This window comes from Salvelinus fontinalis, chromosome 3 (assembly GCF_029448725.1).
Source record: "Salvelinus fontinalis isolate EN_2023a chromosome 3, ASM2944872v1, whole genome shotgun sequence".
In the NCBI taxonomy this organism is placed as follows: Eukaryota; Metazoa; Chordata; class Actinopteri; order Salmoniformes; family Salmonidae; genus Salvelinus; species Salvelinus fontinalis.
In genome coordinates, this window is record NC_074667.1 from 26,022,103 (window position 1) to 26,047,730 (window position 25,628).

The 25,628-nt window shown below is 41.1% G+C and overlaps 2 protein-coding genes and 1 pseudogene across 6 annotated transcripts; all 3 read right to left on the bottom strand.

The window, feature by feature from the left end:
• Positions 1–418: 418 nt before the first annotated feature.
• Positions 419–7,871, bottom strand: LOC129841934 (Rieske domain-containing protein-like). Of its 3 annotated transcripts, none has more exons than XM_055910315.1 (4): positions 7,082–7,871; positions 5,271–5,461; positions 3,094–3,128; positions 419–1,277 (listed from the first exon to the last, which is right to left on the bottom strand). In XM_055910315.1, exons 2-4 carry the CDS (start codon positions 5,434–5,436, stop codon positions 975–977), a joined length of 504 nt encoding a protein of 167 aa, XP_055766290.1. In that variant the 5' UTR covers positions 5,437–5,461; positions 7,082–7,871; the 3' UTR covers positions 419–974. The 3 variants fall into 3 exon arrangements, with proteins under 3 accessions (XP_055766290.1, XP_055766294.1, XP_055766283.1); XM_055910319.1 differs by lacking the exon at positions 7,082–7,871 and adding an exon at positions 6,015–7,064 and having other exon boundaries at positions 5,271–5,458; XM_055910308.1 differs by lacking the exon at positions 7,082–7,871 and adding an exon at positions 6,015–7,063.
• Positions 7,872–9,877: 2,006 nt separating this feature from the next.
• Positions 9,878–21,921, bottom strand: LOC129841914 (ubiquitin-conjugating enzyme E2 R2-like). Of its 3 annotated transcripts, none has more exons than XM_055910297.1 (6): positions 21,292–21,921; positions 20,724–20,910; positions 15,704–15,790; positions 15,518–15,615; positions 14,549–14,683; positions 9,878–14,416 (listed from the first exon to the last, which is right to left on the bottom strand). In XM_055910297.1, the coding sequence occupies exons 2-6, from the start codon at positions 20,898–20,900 to the stop codon at positions 14,134–14,136; spliced, it is 780 nt and encodes a 259-aa protein (XP_055766272.1). In that variant the 5' UTR covers positions 20,901–20,910; positions 21,292–21,921; the 3' UTR covers positions 9,878–14,133. The 3 variants fall into 3 exon arrangements, with proteins under 3 accessions (XP_055766272.1, XP_055766265.1, XP_055766255.1); XM_055910290.1 differs by having other exon boundaries at positions 20,724–20,913; XM_055910280.1 differs by having other exon boundaries at positions 20,724–20,964.
• LOC129851623 (U2 spliceosomal RNA) lies at positions 13,571–13,717 on the bottom strand (annotated as a pseudogene).
• Positions 21,922–25,628: the final 3,707 nt, after the last annotated feature.

Below are 25,628 nucleotides of genomic sequence, written 5' to 3' on the forward strand. Positions count from 1 at the left end.
CAATTGTCTCAAGGATTGAAAATCCTTCTTAAATCAGTGTAGATGAAGGGGAGGAGACAGGTTAAAGTGAATTTCACAAGTGACATCAATAAAGGATCATAGCTTTCACCTGGATTCACCTGGTCAGTATGTCTTGGAAAGAGCAGATGTTCTTAATGTTTTGTGTACTCAGTGTATTTTTCTGCATTATTCTAATCAATGGGCTTATGGGTTATTTTCTCTTTCCACAGATTTAATTGAGTTCAATGTTAACAATATCAATAGGTATTCCTATGAACAAGAGAAAGGGGAGTTCAGTACTGCTGTGAAGCACTGAATACACATCTTACTTAGGCCTACTTCTTAATCCTGCTCATCCCCACTGGGACATAATGCCATTACATAATAGGCTGCTACACATCCAAACCAAAAGAAAACAAGCCATCAGCACTCGTTTTATTAGCTTTATTACTGAACCACAGGAGTGTTGTGCTCTCCAGGTAGACTTAACTCATCCCACGTGAGAAGGAGCTACAATTCACAAGTCGACTGAGCAGTGAGTGAGATAATCTGTATAAGATAACGTAACGTGATAGCCTAAAACACATAAAAACAACAGATTCTTGTGGAATGTATGAAATGTTCACCAAAAAAAAAAAAAACGATAACGTTACCCCGACCCCATACAATAAGGAAACATGTGATTGGTCGTTTTTAAACTCAGTTCACTCACATCCTGCCTTTAGCATATTTATGTCAGAGATCTGATTGGCTGCTCAAGTCTCTGGACACAAATCAAATGTCAAGGTTGCTATAATTACTACATCCCCATTTGAAGACAAGTAAACTTTAGGAAAACCCCAAATGTATGTTAATAGTTGGACCTGGCTTCCTCTCCTCTCCTCGCCTCCTTCCCTCCTTTACCTTCCCTTCAGATCAGTGCAGATGAGGAGGCAAGGAGAGGAAGCCATTTTAGACTATTGACATACAGTCCATCAGGAGGTTGTGTTAGATTTCTTAGAAGAATCTTTGGCCTCCATTCTCTCCCTCTCTACTTTGCCCTTCTCTCCCTGGAAGTAGTCAGACTCGATAAAACGGGACATGTGGGACAGTGTGACATAAACGACCCCGTCAGTCTCGGTCACCGTGTGGACTCTTTGCTTAATGCCCTTGGAGTACCACCTTGTTGCGGGCACTGGGGCATAAGGGTTGGTGGCCCTGTAGATGCCCTCCCCCTCGGCGAGAGAGATCTTGTACTTGTGCTTTGGACACACTATGCACAGCTTGCCGTCAAATTCCTGCAAGAAGAATGAAATCAAGATAAGGTATTTATCAAATAGACTTTATTTAGATTGGGCATGCACGTACAGAGGAAAAGGTATGTCGCTAGTACCTCGTTTCCAACCAGAGTACATGAATAGTGGAGCAAATTGTAAATGTGAAAGATATGAAATGGATGTTGACTTAAAAATATTGCTTTATTATAGAAACCAATTACTTATTTGCTGACAGAGTTACCAACCTGGCACAGACACAGGGCCGTAACTACCTATGAGGACACTAAGGTATTTTTTTCTCATTTGAAAAAAAGTACAAGAATAAAAAATATATATTTTGTACACAATAAAGAAAATCAATTACGGGTCAACATCTATATGTTGGTCCCAGCGGTGAACGCTTATATTTTTGATCTGACTGAGTTCTAATCGCGCCTGCCTCTTTGCGAACAAGTAGACAAGAAGAATCATGACAGTGGATTGTTCGTTACATTAGCCTGCGTCCCCCGGATTTACGTTTTTAGCAGAAGCCGTGCATTCACCACTCTCTCAAACGGTTAACTCCGTGAAACGAACAACCCCAGGTGAGGGTCGGCTCAAGTAAGCGAGATGTGTTTGCGAGATGCCGGATAAAAGGCCATTTTTTTACCGATTCTCTGAAAATTAGTGCACAACTGGTGAATAGTTGCGTATAAATAGTCAGGTGGCAAGCAGCGGGCAGAGATTTATATTGTAGTGGAAGGCGCTACATGGTCAATCCGAAGTCTGCATTGGACGTGCAGCATTTATGGTGATCTGGCCTCTGCAGAAGTCAGGGAATTCATACTTCCTGCGCTTCTCGGAGCAGCTCAGAGCTGTTGCCTGTTGTGAAGGAAATTGTCAAGGAAGTGAGTTCGTGTTATACAGGACCTCCCGCCCTCACCTAACGTCAACCAATCATGTCAATGCAGAGCTATACGAAGCCCTCTGTATTGTTAAAACATTTGAGAGGCGCACGGAGATGCGGCGCAGAGCTCAGTTTGGCCTCTGTGTGCCTCTGGAGGCTCAGCATTGCGTCACACCATCCATAATGCCTCGACAGTGTTATTGCATTTCGGTACAACAGAAGTACATTCATTTCCAATGGATCCCTGCGTTTGCTTTGTAGCATTGCGTTGCAGAGGCAGTTGCAGTGCGTTCTGTGTGGTGCACACATTTGACTTGTCAAACATATGCGTCAAACTGTATGCGTAGACGTTTTGACAGAAATGGTAGCAGAAGGTGAGTGTTGAACTTTTGTTGCACACATATCCAGATGATGCTCCGTACCATTTCGCGCAAACCCTGTAGGTGTGATCAAGGCGTAAATTCGATAAATACAACCAATGCACCACACAGAACCCACTGCAACTGCGTCTGCAATGCAATGCTGCAAGGCAAACACAGCGTTCCATTGGAAATTAATGTACTTCTGGTGTACCAAAATGCAATGACGGTGTCGGTGTGCTCGAGGCATGAGCGTGATCGAGGCTGGGGTCATTTTTGCTTGTTTTTGCTGGTCCCCCAATAGCATTTTAAAGTGGTTTAATTGTATAGAAATGCAGTAAATGAGGGGGTGGGGACCTCACTAAAACTCAAACCCTGGTTACAGCCCTGCGCACACAGACACATGAACACACAAACACACAATCAGGCCGGGAGAGGCACAGGGCCAGCTGCAGAGCAGCGACCCTGGAGCAGTTTGGGGGTTAAGTGCCTTGATGAAAGGCACCACGGCTGTATGGGGCACCTGAGATATTTATTCATCGGCAAAGAAATAGATTTATTTGGATCAAGATTACAATACTAAGTCACTCACCTCTATGTCTCCATTTTGCAATGGTCCCCCGGCATCTGTCCAAAGAGGAAAGGATCAGAGTATTGCAGAATATGAAAACAGTTCATGGCACTGTAACAATTTGCTGACTGGACACACCATACAGATGTTATGTGGGAAAATATCCCATAGAAAACAAAGTAAATTTACCACAACGGTAGAGAGATGCTCCCCTGTGCAAACCCCTTGACTTACAGCCTTATTCTAAAATTGATTGAATAGTTTCCCCCCCCTCATCAATCTACACACAATACCCCATAATGACAAAGCAAAAAATGGTTTTTAAAAATGCTGCTAATTTATCATTTTTAAAACCCTGAAATATCACATTTACAAAAGTACTTAGACCCTTTGCTGAGTACTTTGTTGGAGCACCTTTGGGAGTGATTACGGCCTTGAGTCTTCTTGGGTATGACGCTACAAGCTTGGCATACCTGTATTTGGAGAGTTTCTCCCATTCTTCTCTGCAGATCCTCTCAAGCTCTGTCAGGTTGGATGGGGAGCGTTGCTGCACAGCTATTTTCAAGTCTCTCCAGAGATGTTCAATCGGGTTCAAGTCCGGGCTCTGGCTGGGCCACTCAAGGACATTCAGAGACTTGTCTCGAAGCCACTCCTGCGTTGTCTTGGCTGTGTGCTTAGGGTCATTGTCCTGTTGGAATGTGAACCTTCACCCCAGTCTGAGGTCCTGAGCAGGTTTTCATCAAAGCTCTCTCTGTACTTTGATCTGTTCATCTTTGCCTCGATGCTGGCTAGTCTCCCAGTCCCTGCCGCTGAAAAACATCCCCCACAGCATGATGCTGCCACCACCATGCTTCACCGTAGGGATGGTGGTTGGTTTCCTCCAGATGTGACGCTTGGCATTCAGGCCAAAGAGTTGAATCTTGGTTTCATTAGACCAGAGAACCTTGTTTCTCATGGTATGAGAGTCTTTAGGTGCCTTTGGCAAACTCCAAGCAGGCTGTCATGTGCCTTTTACTGAGGAGTGGCTTCCGTCTGGCCACTCTACCATAAAGGCCTGATTAATGGAGTGCTGCAGAGATGGTTGTCCTTCTGGAAGGTTCTCCCATCTACACAGAGGAACTCTGGAGCTCTGTCAGAGTGACCATCGGGTTCTTGGTCACCTCCCTGACCAAGGCCCTTCTCTCCCGATTGCTCAGTTTGGCCGGGCGGCCAGCTCTAGGAGGAGTCTTGGTGGTTCCAAACTTCTTTCATTTAAGAATGATGGAGGCCACTGTGTTTTTCGGGACCTTCAATGCTGCATACATTTTTTTGGTACCCTTCCCCAGATCTGTGCCTCGACACAATCCTGTCTAGGAGGTTTACGGACGATTCCTTCAACCTCATGGCTTGGTTTTTGCTGTGACATGCACTGTCAACTGTGGGACCTTTTATAGACAGTTGTGTACCAATGGAAACAGGATGCACCTGAGCTCAATTTCGTGTCTCATAGCAAAGGGTCTGAATACTGATGTAAATAAGGTATTTCTGTTTTTGTTTTTAATACATTTGCAAAAATGTAAAAAAAAACTGTTTTCGCTTTGTTATTATGGGGTATTGTGTGTAGATTGCTGAGGACAAAAAGGTTTTCATCCATGTTTAGAATAAGGCTGTAACGTAACAAAATTACGAAAAAGTCAAGAGGTCTGAATACTGAGAATGTTGCAGAATGCATCTTCAAATTAGCTTGAGTCAAAGATCTGTTTGTGAAGTCTTGCCCAACTCCTATCATTGGCACAACAAACAAAAGCGCTGTTTACACCTCTATGGAAAGGGTTCTACATGGAAAGGGTTCTATGTTCTATCTGGAACCTAAAGGGTTCTACCTGAAAGCAAAATGGGTCCTTAAAAGGGTTCTCCTATGGGGAGAGCCGAAGAACCCCTTTTTGGTTCTAGATATAACCTTTTTTTAAAGAGTGTACCTCTGTAGGTAGGCAGGAAGATCTGATCACAATTAGATCACAATATGTATTTTAATCGTCTACCCCTGTCAAAAAAATGTGGTCAAAATCATAATGTTGACAATATCAGGACAAAAGAAGCATGTTAGCACCACATATACAGGGTGCTAGGAGTTGGTAATGGCAATTGTCAAGACAGCACAAACAGATCTGGGACTTAGGCTATCTTCAAAGCACAGGAAGACCATTTATTCTACTCACGGTAACAGTGGAAGTCCAGAGCATAGAAAATCTCCTGGTGATAGAGCACCAGTATGTCCCTGCCCTCCAGATTCCTGAACGACCGCTTGGCTTTTATCAGGTCCTCCTTCATGCCCACAAAGTGCAGACTGGCTGCAGGCTCTTCCCCCTCTCCCATGTCCTCCATGGATATGATGATACTCCAAACACTGCTTGTAGTACAAAATATAGTGCCAGTTCAATATTTAATGTTGTATACATCAACAGTGACAAAATGCTTTGGATTAAAAGGCAGATGCAATTCATAATGTATTTGATTTCTCACATCTTCAAAACATTTGTCTGTGAGCATGTCCATATAATTAAAGTGACAGTATAAATCTGTCATGGCTACTTGATGGAATCTGATCCTTAAGTATTTTATGTATTACAGATAAGGAGCATATCAGTTCAAGTTGAGTAATTTCTGATAGCACATAAATAGTATGAGTAGCAGGAGTCTGTGCCACATGTCCAACACCCTCTGGCTAAACCATGTCATTTAGTAAGCTGCATATTTCATGTCGCCCTGATGCATTCTATTTAATAGGCCTATTTAGATACACAACAATAATCAGTTGACGCTAACAAGATAAATGTATTTTATCCTTAATGAAGATAGTTTGTTTTTATTCAAACAATCTCCCTCTCTCTCCATCAGAAAGTGAAAACAAGTTTCCATTCCCACTTTCAAATCAATGTTAAATTGTGTTTTAAAATTTTTACCTTGGTAGCAGCTTGTTTCCTCTCTTGCAGAAGTTGTAATGAGCTCATTTTTTATGTACCCAGAGGCCTAGTCTAATAAGGCGGTATACCATGTCGTTATCTGGCCCCTCCGGCCCATTTCAGTTGTCCCTATCTACCCATCTCACTTTCTGGAGGGGGGACGTTGTTCTTATCTCTGTCTAACACAAGGTGGATATTCACACAGACAGACTATAATTTGTTCTGTAAGATAAAGGATTACATATTTTAAAATGAATCAATTAGTATGATTTAGTAAATGGATATATCATACACGAATTACAAAGTGATAACCTGCTAAAGATTTCAAATACAAAAATCATCTTAACTATGAACATGTTAATTATCTTAAGATGTGTGCTGTCATTTTTCTTGTTGTTGTTAATTAATTCGTATATTTTTTTGTTTTAATGCGATCACTATGAACACTCCAGACCCCTTTTTCAGCGTACCACTTGCCTAGCCAGTAGCCATTCAGCCAATCGGAACGCGAAAATGAGGAGATCTACGTCCAGTGTCTGAAATCAAGAAATGTATTTCTAAAAAGAAAAGTGGCTAATTTCAAAGTAAGTGTTGTGAATGTATACAACTTCCTATAAAAATACATTTTAGATTATTGTGGGAACAAATTAGCCAATGGCTCAACATACCCCATACAAATAATGATTACATTTGTCCGTTTTATGCATAAAATGCATAGTGTTTCTGCAGTTTGTCATGCATATGAATTTATTGTTAACAGAGCAGACACCTGCTTGTTTTACGTTTGTATACACGGGACATGATGAAGTCTGGCCCCTCTTGAGGTTCTTAAAAGAGCAACCAAGGAAGTGAAAGAAGAGAAAAAGTCCATACGATCAGCAGCAAGGGATTAAAACAATTGACCGAATGACACTGTAGAGGTACATTGGCATTGACAAAAATAACCTGTGCGAAAGACAGGCTACGATAGAGTCGCAGAGGCATACAAGATCTTGTCTAATAACATGGATTCTGAGCATGCTAAACATATCAAGAATTTAGCGGACAAATAAGGCGGCTCATCTTACCCTGTCCCGATGCTCAATTTACCACATTTTTGGACGAGCTATGTTTACAGGAATTCTGATTATTTCCAGGGATACACATCTTGACATATTTGTTTGAAAGAATACTATATTTCCCTTGACGTAGTAATGCTGAATGTAAAAATGGCTCAACATACCCCACTCTCCCTTATATGAGCTATACACCCAAGGAATAGACACCAAACAAATGGGCAGAAAAGGCTAATGTATTTTCCAATCATTGACTACCACTGTTTTTGTGTTAAAGGGTAATTCCGCCACTTTTCAAACTCATATTGAGTATCTCCAGGACAATACCAGTGTCTACATATGTGAAAACGGCGCATTTCTGTTTTGTAGAAGAAAAAAATAAGTAAAAAAAATTAATCCCGATGACATCATCAAAAGTTATTTTCAAACAATATGAGATTCGCGGTAACGTGTGGAGCAAGAAAATACCCACAGTTTGGGTCTTTATAATTTAACACGTTCATACATTTTTAATACGTTGATTACACTATCCCTCGTATTTCATGTCACAACGATTCACCGATACGTATGCTATGATGATGGTAAAGTTGTCTCGCGCACCTGCTGTTGTCACACGAGCGTAGACACACTTCCCCAAGCTATGGACAGGGCTGGTCATAAAACAAGCTAGCTAGCTGATGGATGCAAACAATGTTATTCCCCAAAAACAGCAAAACGACAACCTATTTTAGTAGCTAACTTTCTAGCTAGGTGGCATCATCTAAAATACCCCTAATATCGAAGACAGTTCTTATTTGATTAATGGTGGTCGGACCCACCTATGTGAAGCTAGCCACAATAAGGATTAGCCACAAAGTGGAATTTGTGATTCGCCTTCAAAATAAAAGTCTACCAATGAAAGTAATGCAAATTAAAACAAATAGTGGAATCATGACATAATGGAATAGATCATGCTAAACGAGGTTGGAATGTTCTTATATAAATTCAACAATAGACAATCATTTGTTAATTTGACAAAAATCGGTTGAAATCACACTGAATGTGTTAAGACTATAGAATTACATTGGGGGCATACTTATTTCCTTTACCTATGGATTGTGGATCAATGACATGGGGCGGCAGGCATCCTAGTGGTTAGAGCATTGGGCCAGTAACCGAAAGGTTGCTAGATAGAATCCCCGAGCTGACAATGTAAACATCTGTTCTGCCCCTGAACAAGGCAATTAACCCACTGTTCCTAGGCTGTCATTATAAATAAGAATTGGTTCTTAATTAACTGACTTGCCTAGTTAAATAAAACAAATATGAATGTCAATACGCACTGACTGGGGAGGTGATTTCCCGCAATAAGAACTAAGATGCTAATATTTGCATAAATTCTTCACAGTTCTGTGGGTGTCAATGAGTTAATTTTGTTTAACCTTTATTGAACTATTCAGTTAAGAACTGAATTCTTATTTTCAATGACAGCCTAGGAACAGTGGGTTAACTGCCTTGTTCAGAACGGCAGATTTTTTACCTTGTCAGCTCGAGGATTCGATCTTGCAACCTTTCGATTAATAGTCCAAAGCTCTAACCACTAGGCTACCTCCCACCCCAAAAGTATGAGTAGACCTATACACAATTGAATTGCTCCACACTCTAGCCTTGTTTAAACTGATCTAGGCCACATATTCCATGAATTGTAATCTTCTGCATCACTTTCAAATATGAACTTATATTTTGAAGGCAAACCGCAAATTTCACTATTGTGCCTAATCCTTATTATGGCTATTTTCACAACACATAACACGGTCCGGTCGAGCATCACTAGCCTGATGAAGCTAGCTGGCTGCTTATAAACGTTAGCTTTGGGCAACAGGGTTAAGTAGCTGGCTAGCTATTTATTTATGAACTGAAGTTCAATTTCAATAGGCGAACAACAAGTGGCTACCTAGCTAATACTTACAAGGATTCCAAAATCATCGCTAAGAATAATAAAAATGACTGCAGTTTCTACTGGTCATTGTTTTCAGGCTGGTTGTAGTATTGCTACCCCTGAAGTTGCGGTCGAACAAATAATGCTCTATTACCAACGCTGTATTGTAAACCCATCGTTCATGGCGGGTGTGTGCTTGTTTGCACTTTTTTGTACAGCTTTGACAGTGCTACTGATAGTAGTGGTGGCGCTTGGCTTGCACGTGCAAATTCAGCACACACAACATTCTATAATAGAATTGTGTTATTTGACGTGTATCTTTTTTGACACGCAAAGACCCAAACGGCGTCCATACTATGCCTTCTGGCTAGAAACTCGTTTCAGGTTTTGAAAATCACTTCTAATCCTATACATTGAGATGTCACAAACCAGGTTTCCATCTAAGCATGTCATGCCGATGAATTACCTGATGCATGAAAAAAGTAAAGACTGGATAGTGGAAACAGTAAAATGTTACAATTTGCTATATAGGCTATATTGTCCTAACGCAACAGTTGTGACAAAACCATCAGTAGAGTTAAAAATTCGATGGAAATCCATTTAACTTGCATTTTTAATTCAGTACATGGGAATTTAACCCAAGTTATTTTATGTGCCCTACGTCATCACGCACAGCCTTTTATCCGCAATAAGTAATTTTGATAGAAACATCTCTGGTGGGAAAATGCACGTATAGTTTTGTGCAGATTTTAGAATATTCGCATTAAAATCTGTCTTCAATTGGATGGAAACCTAGCTACAGAGAAGCATGTTTTAGGACTTTTATCTTAACCATAGATCATAGAAACGCACCGTTTTCACATATGCAGACACTGGTAGGGTGCTGGAGATGAGGTTAAAAAGTGGCAGAATTGCACTTTATTGCAAAAATTGACCTTTATTACATAACTTGTGTGACTCCAATCTTCCAGCTTTACTCCTGAGATATTTATGGAAAATACACAGTAAAATGGTGATTTAGGTTTATGATCTCAATGTCAGCAGTAGTTACCAACTCCACTGACAGCAAGATGTGCTCCAGCAACAAATATCAACACTAGGTGGAGACAAAAAGTTGTATTTCACAGGAGGTGCACCAGTTAAGTCTCAGGCCAGCCAGGGCATCATTCAGCCGGTGGCTGATTTCATGCTTGAGAAATCAGATGAAGGTACTTTTAACGTTGACGATAATGAATCTTGATTCATATTTTAATTAAAATGAGCAGGTCTTTACATCCATTGGGGACATGTGCACTCCTGTGGTAAACGTATTTGAGAATAGTCAAGAGCAGTGAGCCAATTCAAGTCCTCAGACCTAACAGTTCCAATGGCTTCATCAACATGTTCTCGAGAATGCAAAAGGACATGGTTGATTTCACCTTAAATTAATTTTCAGTTAAACTGTGTGTCCTTTGAAAGTTGGACAAAAAGTTGGATTTTAAACTTATTTAATTTTGCTACACTGACACTTTCCCTCTTCGAGCTTCCTTTCCATAATTGCATAGCCCAATGGTCTTACCATTTTAATTAGGACTTTTATTAAAAAGGGCGGGAGGATTGTGTTGCACAGTTGTGTGGTAAATTCAATGAGAAACTGGGGCAGTGTTTGGATACTTTCAAGATGATACAATCTCATGTCAGATCAGTGTTTTAGTATGTAGGGTAACCCCAGTTTTCACCTACACAATTGTGATGATTCAGTTATGGTTCAAGGAAAGGCGCATTTGAAAACTACTCACAGGGCCCAGTGTCTTTACAACAGTTACTACCTGCTTTGAAAAACAATTTGTCATTCCCATGTCAAAGTACAGCAGCTAATGCTTTCTAGGAAACAAATGGCATCATTCACAACAGAAAATAAATGAACATTTGAAGACATTTCAGACAATCCTGTCCATTCAACATTTTATAATATACATTTTATAGGTGACATTTGCATCCTCACAACACAAAAGGTACAGAAAATTATATGAAAAAAGGAGGACAGCATTGTCCACATCACTGGCTGTGGGCACAGTCGTTTTTTGTCCAAACGAGACCATTTTCAGCCTGAGGGAAAATCTCCTTAAAAAAAACATCTTTAAAATACACACTCACCCACACAATACATGAGAAAAATTGTCCACTGCTCTCCACCTTTGCAACACTGAGTCTGACAGCTTAGCATGTAGTTCTTCTAGTCGAGTGTCATTTCGACCAGGTAAACACTGTTCCAACAGTCTCCTACTAGTTAATACAGGAGGCAAATGTCAGTGAGCATGAGACAGTACCCCCGGCTGCATCTCAAGACTCTTCAATGGCTTCCTTCCCTCTTCATTACCACAGATCTGAAATAGCATGGCAGGTTGGGGGGGAAAAAGCAATATGGTAGAAATGTATCCACTCCTTTCACCGATCAGTGATCATGAAGAAAAGGGGGTGAAGAGAGGAAGTCGTTTTAGAGTATTGAGACATGGCTCACCCAGGTCGTTGACATCACATCCCTAAACATCCAGTGGCTGAGAAGAACAATCCATTTGTGATCCATCGGTCAACTAATTTTTGACTTGACGCCAGCCCCAGTTCAACAGAGCAAGGTAGGAGAAAAGTTCTCATTTTGATTCTGTTAGTCTTCCTCAGACAGAAGTCAAGTCTCTCCCTCTTACAAACAGAAAATGAATACTCCACACCTATCTATAACTGATTGATTGTAGCGTCACTGGAAGTGGTGATGAAACGTAATCTCCTTGGCATACAATCCAGGCCAGCACCTCCATGTGAGTGAAAGGTGTAACAGGTCCTGTGTTCCATTAAACAGGTAATGGTAAAACACACACACACACCCATGTGAAAACTACAGGCCTAATGAGCACAGTTGATGGGTTGGCCTGACTAACTTTGCCCCACTTACACAACTTCAGCATTACTACTTAGGGCCTATGGTGTTCTTTAGCCAAAGTATTTGCAACAGAGTTAAGAAACATCCTTTTTCACACAAAATGCAATAGTGCCCATGTAGCTCTGAATCACCAATGTGGCATGTGCTCAAGTCATAGCTTAGCTGATATATGTTGAGGACAACTAAATGTGCTCTTTTAGCTATATGTGCTAACTAACAAACAATGGCTAATGCCTCTTGGCATGTGTAAATAGTTGATTAAAATACAGAATTCCACTCATTCAACTTCACTTTCCATTTTGACCACCTAACCTGGCTTGCTTACTGGAATTCCAGGAGTTTGCGCCAATTCCAAGAAAGCATATCAAGCATGTATGATGAGAAGCCTTTTCTGGTGTAGTTTTGTGAAGCATGGCCAATAGAAGAGGGCAACACACAGAAATGGGTGGCGATAAAAAAAAATAAAAAAAAGAGAACACACTGAATCCAGAGGAGGCTTGTGGGTGAAGCTATAGAGTATGGGCTCTATAGCTTCTCCAAACACATCAAACATATGGAAACCACGTGTTTGACTCCGGTCCATTTATCCCATTGCAGCAATTACAATGAGCCCATCCTCCTATAGCTCCCCCACCAGCCTCCTCTGACTAACTAACAGAGGTTGGAGGGGAAAAAGGTAGGAGACATGGGGACCAATGGTGTTGTTGGAGATTTGAAGTTTCCTCTCTAACCCCCCCCCCCCCCGCAAAAAACACACATTAAAACAATACCAAGCTCAAGCTGAGAAGCAGTTTGTGTGTGAGCTCTCTCCAGGGATGTAGTAGTAAAGAAATAAGGTGGGTAAACGCTGAATGAATGAATGAATGATGCAGACGCTTACTACGCTAATTTAGCGTAATAGGCGCAGGAACACTTTTCACAACATATAGGTGTGTAGACGGTGTTAAGGTGCGTTTGTCCTCCACTACATCCCCGGTTTTCTCCCAGTGAGAGTCTATGGAGGCCCTGAGGTTTGGAGGCAGGGAAAGAATGGATGGAGAGGGAGGGCGGGCGGTAGAGGAGAATGAACTCCTTTGGTTCTATGTTCGAGACAGCACTTCCTCCTAGTGCCCTATACAGGGTCGTATTCATTAGGGAACACCGTAGAAAACTGTTTTGCAACAGAAAACAAAAATAGATGGTAGTCCTTCCCCATTTGTCAGTTTTCTGCCATTTGGTTCCTAATGAACACACCCCAGCTCTGGAGAGGTCAGAGGTGAAAGGAGGTGTGGGGTGAAAGTGGGGTCAGTCAGGGCAGTTTGTCTGTAGATTTGTGTGTTTGTCAAACGGCCATAACGACTGAGGCTGGCAACGAGGGTGAGACAAGCCAGAGACGGAAAGTGGGGCACATTGACTGAGCAAGACAGCCTGCCAGGCTAACAAAAATACCAAAATTCAGCCATCCACACAGAGAGAAAGCCAACCAGCTTACACTTGAATATGAAAGACTACCAGGGTGTGAAGGGGCCAAGAGGTGTCTGGGTTCTGAGAATTTGGTTAGAAAATTAAAGACTTAAGCCCGGAACGTACTTAAAGCAAATCCGTCTAGTGACATGATAAAACGCAGACAGTTGAACAGAAACAATAGCAACCGCAGTAGCACACATTCCATTCAGCTGCATCTTTTTGTGTGTGCTCTGTTCCCAGAAGCACTGCAATACTGGGTCGTTACATGGAGCAAGCCCCTTTTCCGACTCCCCGTTCATAAATTCCATTTGGATATTAAACTGATATGAACAGATACTACACTTGATCCTCTCCAAAAAGCAGATATTACCTGCACATCTCGCAACAAAACAAACTCCTGTGGTATCGGCTGTTTGTTTGTGTTCATCATCAACTGTCTGCTTTCTATCAATCCATCAGATCAGGGAGGCAGGCTTTGACTATGTGACCATCGAATACAGAAACCAAAACCATGCGGTCAAGTCAAATATCAAAGGACAAATTAAGACATTTCCGACTGCTCTTAACTACACAAATTATATTCGCGGAGATATTTTAGTTTTATTTTGTGATCGACCACGCCTGTAATTGGAATTCCACTAATTTGTCCAGTTATTAATTTACTATCAATGCACCAGACACATGTATTTGTTTTAGGGGATGATCCAGGCTTAACAGGATCAGAAGGGAGCTAGGATCGGATGTGGCAGGGAGTGGTGCGTCGATTTGGGGCATTCGTCATCATCAAGAGTCCTCGTTCCCAGAATCCTCCTGGTCGTCATCATAGCAGCCAGTAGTGACCCCTTCTTCTCCTCCACTAGTCCCCCCTGCCTCCATGTCGCTCTCCTCCTCATCTTCATCCTCCTCTTCCTCCTCCTCCATATCATCATCATAGAGGTCATCGTAGAGCAGGTCTGAGCTGCTGTCTTGGGAGGGAACCCGGGTCTGGACACAGTACTCTGCCAGCGTAGTGGGAACCTTGACACCGTCGCGCTCCGCCTCTGCCACCGTGGACACCACCTGCTTCCTGTTGGGGGGGGGGGGGGGGGGAGAAATCGCAAAGGGTTCACTCACTGTGACTGTGTGTGTGTGTGTGTGTCAACTTTGTTGTGAAAAAGGCAAATCAATGGTTGGGTTAGTGTGCATGTGTTCTTCCTACCTAATAATTTCAGCGTATTCCTTGTCCTTGCCCTTGCTGTCCCTCCACTTGCGGAACATAACGGAGGCGTCCACGTTGGCCGGTGAGAATGTGTTGGGCTCGTTCAGCAGAGAGATCACACTCAACAAGATGGTCCTGTACACACACACGTTACTAAATTTGACTTTATGTTCTCTAAAACATACCTATTACCTGAATATTTAATTTACAATGGGTCCTTTACCGTAGCTTCTAAGTAATGTGGCTTTACTTGATTTCCTTGAATGGTTGAGTTACTTGAACTGACTTCTTCTGTGACAGCAATGTTACCTCACCATTTCACCCATGTGGCTCCATTAGATGCTACTTCCTCTCTGGATGTTTGGTTAAACACACACTCAGCACTCTCAACCTGCCCCGGGGGTTGAGAAAGTGACTCGCCGACTGGCATGTGTTATCTTTTTGGCACTTTGACTGTTAGGGACGGTGTCTACTCCTGAGCTCTGCACTTTAAACCTTTGACATGCAATTGAGGCATTATGATGACACTCCATATTGTCTTTTGGTCTCCCCCAAAGATCTGGAAGGTTGTGATGTCAATGGCTTTTTCTGCAAGTGTAGTCCTCTGTTTCAACATATAGTCTAAAGGTTGATTGTCTTTTCATTTACATTTTTCTGTGCTCAAAATGGGTAAACATGTGAAGTGCGATAGACCGACCAAGGTCAAATACAAATGGGAAATAATTTGAAATACAGGTGTGCAATGTTTGCCCTTTTGGGACTACTCGCTTGATTCCACCGTTTCATCAAGCTATATCAAGTGCATCTTGAGTATCTGAAAGTGTTTGAGCTTTGTGGTTGAGCCAAAGTGTACTCATTAGGCAGCAAATAAAAATAGCTTATTTTTGTTTTCCGTAGCGAAATATTTTTAAACGTTTTCAATTGCATGCCATAATTAATGAACACGATGTTTGTAGCGGGTTGAGGTACCTGACGTTCTGGGTGGGGTTCCACCTCTCTGAGGGGAGCTCCCCGCTCTGGGGGTCATCAACGGGAGGGTGGAGGATGGAGATGCACACGTCGCCGTTCTGTTGGAACACAAAAAAAAAGTCAAATTCTGGATGGAGAAAACTCTTCAAATATGTTTGGATTCATATACTTTGGGAATACATTTACCTCGTAGATGTTGGGATGCCACATCTTGGTGAGAAAACGGAAGGTCGGCGGGGAGTAGGGGTAGTCGATGGGGAACTTGATGTGAGACTGATAGAGACGACAGAAATGACCCTGACAATTAGTTGGATACAATTCAGAGAGCATGAGAACGATCCCCTAGGTTGTCTATCATGTTAATGTGTATGAGCTATTGGGGGCCCAGTGTGTCTGTATGTATGAGCGGGCATGGAGGTCTGTGAGAACATTGTGTCCAGCAGCCCCAGCCCTTTGGGGAGATGCACTGCTCTGCTTCACATCAGATAGTATTATCATCGTTTCAAAACATGCCCTGTGCAGACATAAGGTCGTTGTGAGTTTTACTTGATACACTTCACTGCTTCCCATTTGGATCAGGTTCCTGGAAAAGGCTCCCGAAATTCTACCAACATGTTGACTTGTACTCGCGCTGCTAAAACCCTCGACCATTGCTATACTACCTTCCAGATTGCATTTATAAGGCCATTTGGCAAATCGGACCACGATTCCATCTTGCTCCTCCCCTCCTATAGGCAGAAACTCAAACAGGAAGCACCTGCGGTGAGAACTATTCAACGCTAGTCTGACCAATCGGAATCCACGCTTCAAGATTGTTTTGATCATGCGGGCTGGGATATGTTCAGAGTAGCTTCAGAAAATAATATCGCCACATACACTACAGTTCAAAAGTTTGGGGTCACTTAGAAATGTCCTTGTTTTTGCTTTTTTTTGTTGCTTTTGTCCATTAAAATTACATAAAATTGATCAGAAATACTGTGTAGACATGATTCATGTTGTAAATGACTATTGTAGCTGGAAACGGCTGCTTTTAAAATTGATATCTACATAGGCCCATTATCAGCAACTATCACTCCTGGGTTCCAATGGCACGTTGTGTTAGCTAATCCAAGTTTATCATTTTAAAAGGCTAATTGATCATTAGAAAACCCTTTTGCAATTATGTTAGCACAGCTGAAAACTGTTGTTCTGATTAAAGAAGCAATAAAATTGGCCTTTTTTAAACTAGTTGAGTATCTGGAGCATCAGTATTTGTGGGTTCGATTACAGGCTCAAAATGGCCAGAAACAAAGAACTTTCTTCTGAAACTCGTCAGTTTATTCTCACAAACTTTAATAGATGCACAATTGAGAGCATCCTGTCGGGCTGTATCACCGCCTGGTATGGCAACTGCACCGCTCACAACCTCAAAGCTCTCCAGAGGGTGGTGCGTTCTGCCCAATGCATTACCAAGGCCAAACTCCTCCCCTCCTGGACACCTACAGCACCCGATGTCACAGGAAGGCCAAAAAGATCATCAACCACCCCGAGCCACTGCCTGTTCACCCCGCTACCATCCAGAAGGCGAGGTCAGTACAAGTGCATCAAAGCTAGGACCGAGAGACAGACGCTATTTTTCAATCTCAAGGCCATCAGACCGCTAAACAGCCATCACTAGCACGTCAGGGGCGGCTGCCTATAGACAGATTAGGAATCACTGGACACATTTAGAAATGGATCATCAGCCACTGTAATAATGTTCCGTATCTAGCATTACTCATCTCATATGTATAAACTGCACTCCACACTATCTTAGTAACTTTTAAATTGTGTTTACATATTGCATCACCCATTTCATAAGAATATACTGTATTGTATACTACATCACTCATCTCCAGCACATCAGAGGCTGCTGCCTATAGACAGATTAGGAATCACTGGCCACTTTAATAATGTCTCCATATCTTGCATTACTCATCTCATGTGTAAACTGTACTCTATACTATTCTACAGTATCTTAGTCACTAACTGTTTAAATATTGCATCATCCATCTCATATGTATATACTGTACTCCATAAATGCCACTGTATCGTAGTCCAATGCTGCTCTGACATATATACATAAATATGTATGTGTGTGTATACAGTTGAAGTCTGAGGTTTACATACCCCTTAGCCAAATACATTTAAACTTAGTTTCACAATTCCTGACATTTAATACTAGTAGAAATTCCATGTTTTAGGTCAGTTAGGATCACCACTTTATTTTAAGAATGTGAAATGTCAGAATAATAGTAGAGTGATTTATTTAATATTTTATTTCTTTCATCACATTCCCAGCGGGTCAGAAGTTTACATATACACAATTAGTAGCATTGCCTTTAAATTGTTTAACTTGGGTCAAACGTTTTGGGTAGCCTTCTACAAGCTTCCCACAATAAGTTGGGTGAATTTTGGCCCATTCCTCCTGACAGAGTTGGTGTAACTGAGTCAGGTTTGTAGGCCTCCTTACTCGCACACGCTTTTTCAGTTTTGCCCACAAATCTTTTATAGGATTGAGGTCAGGGCTTTTTGATGGCCACTCCAATACCTTGAATTGTGATACAGTGAAATAATCTGTCTGTAAACAATTTTTGGAAAGATTACTTGTCATGCAAAGTAGATGTCCTAACCAACTTGCCAAAACTATATTTTGTTAACAAGAAATATGTGGAGTGATTGAAAAACGAGTTAATGACTCCAACCTATGTGTATGCAAACTTCAACTAATATATATGCACATACATACATATACTTTATCCATTCTTACGTGTTCTTACATGACTTACATGTTTTTTAGGGTATATGTTGTGAAACTTAGATATTACTGCACTGTTGGAGCTAGAAGCACAAGCATTTTGCTACACCCGCAATAACATCTGCTAAACACATGTATGTGACCAATAAAATTTGATTTGTATAGACCCTATATTTTTTTACTAAACAGAGCACTTAACACATGCAAACAATAGACTTCTTGTTATTTTGCTAACTAACCCCTTTCATCTGTGGTGTTAGCTAGCTATATTAGCTACTATACTAGCTAGCTGACTAGATAAACATGGTGCTAAGATCGGATAGGAGCTAATACCCAACATAGTTAGCTAATGTTAGCTGGTTATCATTTTGAACATGCACCCTTTTTGGCAACGAGCCATTTCCTGGTGCGCTGATCTGACCAGCCGCAATCATATCTGTAAATTGACAGTTAATAGTTGGATTAGATGATTGTCATAACAGGGAAAGTAGTGTTTTAAAATACCACAATAAAGGTTGTCAATAGGTTTAGCTACCTAAGAATTTTCCTGCATGTTTATAGACCAATAAGCTTTAGATCAGCGAGCATGTGTGCATTCTCACTTCTTAAACTATGGGCAGATTTGAGTAATTTAGACAGAACGTCCATCGTCGTTTCATCTGTTTTACAACCCTCGCGCTCCTTGTTAGATATTATCCAAATTTATGGCTTGGAAGCAAATGTCATCACCATTGAGCTAGTTCTCATAGTAGCAATAAACAGTAACAAGTGATATGAGCAATGGAGAGAGCTGTGAGGAGATGTGAAAGAGAGCAGAGTTACAGCCTCGCTCTAGCCAATCGTAGCAATAGGATCAAGTTTCAATCTGCCCATTTCTTGACAGATAGTTGAACTAGCCAACTGAGTTGTTTCTAATTTCGTCCTGGCAGTTGAGTTGTTTAGAGATGTGTCCTGACAGCTGAAAAAAAAAAAACTTTTCCCTGATGAAATTAATAACAACACTATCTGTGATCACAAATCATGACGTTATGTTGGACCAATTTCCATTGAATATATGTTATTTTATATTCTCAAACTAACAGCAATGCCTATATGATGTCCTTCCATACAGGCATGACATGCTGGAGTGTTGCTTCTACGCAAATGTTGTTGATCAGTAGGCTAATAAGTCTCAAATGGAAAGCAAACAGATTTTTTGTTATCTGTAGCACCATAGACACCACTGGTCAGCCAAAACAAGTTCAGTAACGCAATGCATGCACACACTCCTATTAAATATTAATACACATGTATTGTAAGTAGGACTATGCAATCTTAATTTACACAGTTTATCAAGAGATTTACCATTATATAATATTAAATTACCATGCTGGTGTGTAGTTAGATTAGTAACAACAAAGTTAAATGTATTGTTTGATTTTCAAATTGATTCATTAATGCATACATGGCTGTTTATGGCATTTTGTCACAAATGTTAACATTTTATTATATTGACTATCGGTCTAAAATATTGGCCTCCTTGAGACCCAAAAATCAGTATTGACCCTAAAAAATAAAATCAAGATCTCTAATTGTAAATCGGTTATCTGGTTGAGAAGACGTCATGTAACTAGATTACAGTCACATGACATCTTTGTTCCTAAGATAGACATCACATTTTAGTTGTTAAGGCCGGGACGATACCAGTATCGCGGCAAGGAAACAAATCACAAAGCAGATTTAACTTCTTTAGCAAAACAGCCCTAATGTTGGAAACAAACATTATGTTGTCATCCAGAATCACATTTATTTTTCAAGCGTTGGGTTTTCATTTTTGGAAAAAAATATTGCGACACTGGTATCATCACAGCCCTAGTAGTTATTTGGTCCGATAAATACATATTTTGTGGTTGCTAGAAAAACATTTACAAAACTTCCCTTTAAAACCAGTATACAACCTGACAATGACATCACTCACAAAATATGTTATAATGATCATTGCACTGATGTCATTGCAACCAGTTTTGCCTACTTGGAAGAGTACATGCCATGGCCTGGATGTGGGCTCCCTCTCACCAGACTTCTATGCTAATGTGGTGGACTAGACACACTGAATAAGTCACTCAGGGGAAAGGAGAAGAGTCTCATCATGCCCTTCTCTTCCTCGCTCACTCTATGCTTAGGTGCCATTTATATCCTTCCACAGCTAAAAATAGGAGTCTGGAGCATAACGATCAAACTGCAAGTGGGAAGGAGACTGGCTAGGGAGGGGGGTGAGTGGGAAAGAAAGAAAGAGACAGAGCGAGATTGGAGGGAGAAACACCTGAAGACATACACACAAACCTGCTACACCCCTAGGCAACAAAGCAGCGTGTTGTACATCCCACCCCCCTCCCTCCACGGTTGGCTCACCACACACAAACCTGCTACACCCCTACACAGTAGCCTCACCTTAAAGTAGCCTCCCTCGTACAGTGTGTTGGGGGGTCCAAAGATGGCCACCTCCCAGTTGTAAAGGTCCGACTCCTCCACCAGGCCGATGCGGAAGCCCTCCACTGGCTGCTCCTGCAGGGACTTCAGCTCCATCATCAGGGCCTTCTGGGAACTGGGCGTCGAATGGTGGGCCATGGCTATCCCACTTCTGACACCAGGGGACATTTCAGAATTCATGTATTTTCTCCTTGTGGGTTTACTATTTGACGTATAATGACAAACAAATCAACTAATAACTGGACATTGTTGGCTTACTGGCTACAATAAATACACATGTCATACATTTATAAGGTTGGCTCCTATTCAACCTCAGGAGCAATAATATACAATAGTTTAATAGGGCTATTAAGGAAGATTTTCATGCAGTTTGAGTACAAAGAGAGCAATGACAAGGCTGGCAAATAGCAAATTCATGTCAAATTCAAAGTAGGACAAGTTCTGTATCGTGTAGCAAAGCCTGAGGCTGACTGCAACGATTAGGCCTTTGACAACTCGAATGGATTCAAGCTAATTAAACATTAATTACCTATATCCACGCAGTGTTTGTACTATCTTGTACTGTTTTCAATGGGATATAGCAAACTATTTCGTTTGTAACTGGTGAAGCATACAGTCAAATCATGTCAAGTTTCATATTGACAGAACTGTTATATCTTGACAAGCTGGACAGGAACACATTGGAAAAAAATTCTCTCCTCGCGTGGTATTTTTCTTCTTTGTGCCACTGCTGGCACTTGGCATGAGGGTAAACAACAACGTTAGAAAATTATTTGAGCCATTCTTGGGTCCAAAACTCTAGCGACGAATTGGTCTCGTTGACATTTCCCCCGTGTCCCCTGGTTAGCCCCCGTTCGGACAGTCGCTCAGTTGATTAATCCGCTGGCTGTTTGTTTATCTGCTCTTTTCTGGCATCTCGAACTTCTCCCCACGTCAGCTCAAACACCACCGAGTAACTTCGTCGAAAAAAGGAACTGCCTTCTCCACAGCATTTCCTCCACCGCCACGTCGAGAGGTCTGTATTTTATCGAGCTAACTTTCGTGAAAAAGGCAGACAGTGAAACCTTTACATTTACGAACTACACTGAATTTCACCGAATTATATTCTCACCCTATCGATGCTTCCGGCTATCATTGCGCGTGTCTCCACGACGTACTTGCGTACCTAGACTCACGTCCAACGTGCGCGGTCTTCTCAGAATGATGTGCACTTTGTTTTTGTTTGGCAGTTTTTTAATGTATCGTCAATAACATCATTTAATGTAATTAAAGCCTATAGTTTTTCCTCACGTATAATTTACAGATAGAGTTGATAGACAATGTTTATACAAAAATTATACAAAAAATGTATAAAACCCTCAATGGTAATTAGTTTCTATACCCTAGTCTCCCTTCTGCCTAGGGAGACAAGGACAAACCCATTTACAATTCATACCATTAAAGCAATAACAAAACAAGTTAGAGTCAATCTAGAACACGTATCAAACACAAGCCCCACGGGCTGAATCCGGCCTATGACACGTTTCAATCTGGTCAGGGCAATGATTTGAGTTGTCAATTAATTTAGGCCCGCTTCCATACTGCCTGCCATGCACTGCACTACAAGTCACAGCAAGCACTGCCAACGGGCTGCACGTCAAACCACTGTGTATTGCCACACACCTCATCCCAGACACACACCTACACATGAGGAATCTTCTACAAGACCGAAAGTTTAAATGTGTTGTAGGCTAAAACATTTCCTTGCCAAGTTTCGATTCCAACGGGTCATTGCTGTAGCCTACAGAAAATGTAATCTTGGTTGTCAAATAGTTATAAGATAAAGGATTCACACACGGTTATAAATTACTACGAAAGTACAATTGGACTAACAAGCTAGTATAAATGAGACAACAGTTAAGTCATCTACTTTATGAAATTACAGCCTGATGGCTTCCATTGGTGAATTCAACATAACTTACGCTGCTTTCGTGTGTCCTGGATATTTATTTTTATCTGTCTTTAATCCTCATGCTTATTGCTTGTATTTCTCATATTGCTTCATAAATTATTAATAGGCCTACCTGAGAAGATAATATTTCATCTAAAAGCTGAATTGCAGTATATAGAGTACTAGTCAAAAGTTTGGACACACCTACTCATTCCAGTGTTTTTCTTTATTTTTACTATTTTCTACATTGTAGAATAATAGTGAAGATATCCAAACTATGAAATAACACATGGAATCATGTAGTAACCAAAAAAGTGTTGAACAAATCAAAATATATTTTATATTTGAGATTCTTCAAAGTAGCCACCCTTTGCCTTGATGACAGCTTTGCACACTCTTTGCACACCTCCAGGCTGTGTAAGGGCTATTTGGCCAAGAAGGAGTGATGGAGTGCTGCATCAGATGATCTGGCCTCCACAATCACCAGACCTCAACCCAATTGATATGGTTTGGGATGAGTTGGACCGCAGAGTGAAGGAATAGCAGCCAACAAGTGCTCAGCATATGTGGGAACTCCTTCAAGACTGTTGGATAAGCATTTCAGGTGAAGCTGTTTGAGAGAATGCCAAGAATGTGCAAAGCTGTCATCAAGGCAAAGGGTGGCTACTTTGAAGAATCGAAATTATAAAATATATTTTGATTTGTTTAGCACTTTTTTGGTTATTACAGGATTCCATGTGCTATTTCATAGTTTTGATGTCTTCACTATTATTCTACAATGTAGAAAATACTAAAAATAAAGAAAAACCCTTGAATGCTTAGGTGTGTCCAAACCTTTGACTGGTACTGTATATCGCACATACTGTACATATAAAGAATGAATTATAATACATTTTATAAAACCCAATGGACAATATGCACTATTTAATTCGATTTTTTTGTAAAATGAAAGAATATCAAGAATATTGGCAGATTATTTTATTCTCTCTCTCACGCACACACACACACACACACAACGCAGCTGTCTATTTAGTTTATTGCGATGAAGGAGGTGAGGTGTGGAGGTGTGTCTCTCTCTCTACAGTATAAGTAAGAGTTATTCCTCTGGGAAGCCATGCAGACAAAACCCTGACTGGAACTACATCCCAGTAAGTACCCTATCTCTAAATATTCCTTATCTTAACACTTTAAAAATAACCATGTTTTTTTAAAGAGACTTGTAAAACATGATTGATAGAGTTTAACAGATCCCACTGATTCAAGTGTTACAGTACTTTGAAGCTATGGGAGACTTTTCTAGGCGTGAAGATATTTCAACATGTCCTGGCGATAACAGGTCTACACTGGAGCTTGGTTCCCAAGTTTGTAAACCATACCAACCACATAGCCGCAGGAAGTAGGAGTGCCGGGAAAAAAATATATATACAGTACCAGTCAAAAGTTTGAACACACCTACTCATTCCAGGGTATTTCTTTTTACTATTTTCTACATTGTAGAATAACAGTGAAGACATCAAATCTATGAAATAACACATATGGAATAATCTAAAATACATTTTGATTTGTTTAACTTTTGTGTGTTAATTCATAGTTTGGATGTCTTCATTATTATTATTTTTTATTTTGCATCTCCCGCCTCCTTGATCAAAGCATTGGAAGGAAAGGAAGTCCAGTTTGGCTGATAGTACTATTAAAGGCACAATCTGGGATATTTCCTGTTATTCAATGGTAATTTCAATTAGCTGATGATGTAGCAGGCTTACATCAACACCCAGCAATCTCGTTAAGAGACTCCGATTGAGTTGCGATACCCCATGAATTCACTATATTGGTGTTCGAAGTGGGACTTTCACCCTGGTAAAGTATGTCCCAAAGGTATGGGCACAAGGGACTTGTGAGAGTGAATTAAAGGGACATGTTAGTACAACTGTCAAGGCTGTGGGTAACTGGTGAAAGGAGTCAGGCGCAGGAGAGCTGAGATGCGTAGACAAGGTATTTAATTCAAGAAAAAACACCCGTATAAACACAATACAATGGTGCTGGACAAAATACCAGTACCACGAAATAAACTGGCGTAATAACAAAACCCGGTAACAATATACCAGTCGTCAGATACAGCTTAACAATAAAACAAACACGCACACAAACATGGGGGAAACCAGAGGGTTAAATAATGAACATGTAATGGGGGAATTGAAACCAGGTGTGTAAAAAACAAAGACAAAACAAATGGAAAATGAAAAGTGGATGGTGATGGCTAGAAGGCCAGTGACGTCGACCGCCGAATGCCGCTCGAACAAGGAGAGTGTAATGCCCGGGGTGTCGTGTTTGCAAAGAGTCAAACGCAGGAGACAGAGTTCAGAGTAGCGTTCCAAATTGAATTCCCCACACGGGTGAACACACGACGCTCCTCTAAACCAAATGCTTCTGTCGCGATCGTGTGAGGGATAGACGGACCAAAACGCAGCATGACGAAAATAATCCATCTTCTTTTTATTTTAACGACGAAGATGAACACGTAACACTTATACAAACTAACAAAAAACAATAAACGACCGTGAAGCTATGAACGTAGTACACACACACTCACACTCACACACACACACACACACACACACACACACACACACACACACACACACACACACACACACACACACACACACACACACACACACACACACACACACACACACACACACACACACACACACACACACACACACACACACACACACACACACACACACACACTACAAACGTATAACATAGACAATTACCCACAACAAACTAAAGCCTATGGCTACCTTAAATATGGCTCCCAATCAGAGACAACAGAAATCAGCTGTCTCTAATTGGGAACCCATTCAGGCAACCATAGACTTTCCTAGACAACTACACCCAACATAGACACAGCTAGACACATTCACTCAACA

Excerpts from the sequence above, each read along its gene's own strand:
- LOC129841934 (XM_055910315.1), bottom strand. The coding sequence starts at position 5,436 with ATGGAGGACATGGGAGAGGGGGAAGAGCCTGCAGCCAGTCTGCACTTT. Across the intron at positions 3,129-5,270 it reads TCTGGACTTCCACTGTTACC|ATGCCGGGGGACCATTGCAA; the intron begins GTGAGTAGAATA and ends CTCTTTGGACAG. Across the intron at positions 1,278-3,093 it reads TGCAAAATGGAGACATAGAG|GAATTTGACGGCAAGCTGTG; the intron begins GTGAGTGACTTA and ends TTCTTCTTGCAG.
- LOC129841914 (XM_055910280.1), bottom strand. The coding sequence starts at position 20,942 with ATGAATTCTGAAATGTCCCCTGGTGTCAGAAGTGGGATAGCCATGGCC. Across the intron at positions 15,791-20,723 it reads ACGAGGGAGGCTACTTTAAG|TCTCACATCAAGTTCCCCAT; the intron begins GTGAGGCTACTG and ends CGTCTCTATCAG. Across the intron at positions 14,684-15,517 it reads AACCCCACCCAGAACGTCAG|GACCATCTTGTTGAGTGTGA; the intron begins GTACCTCAACCC and ends GTGTGTGTACAG.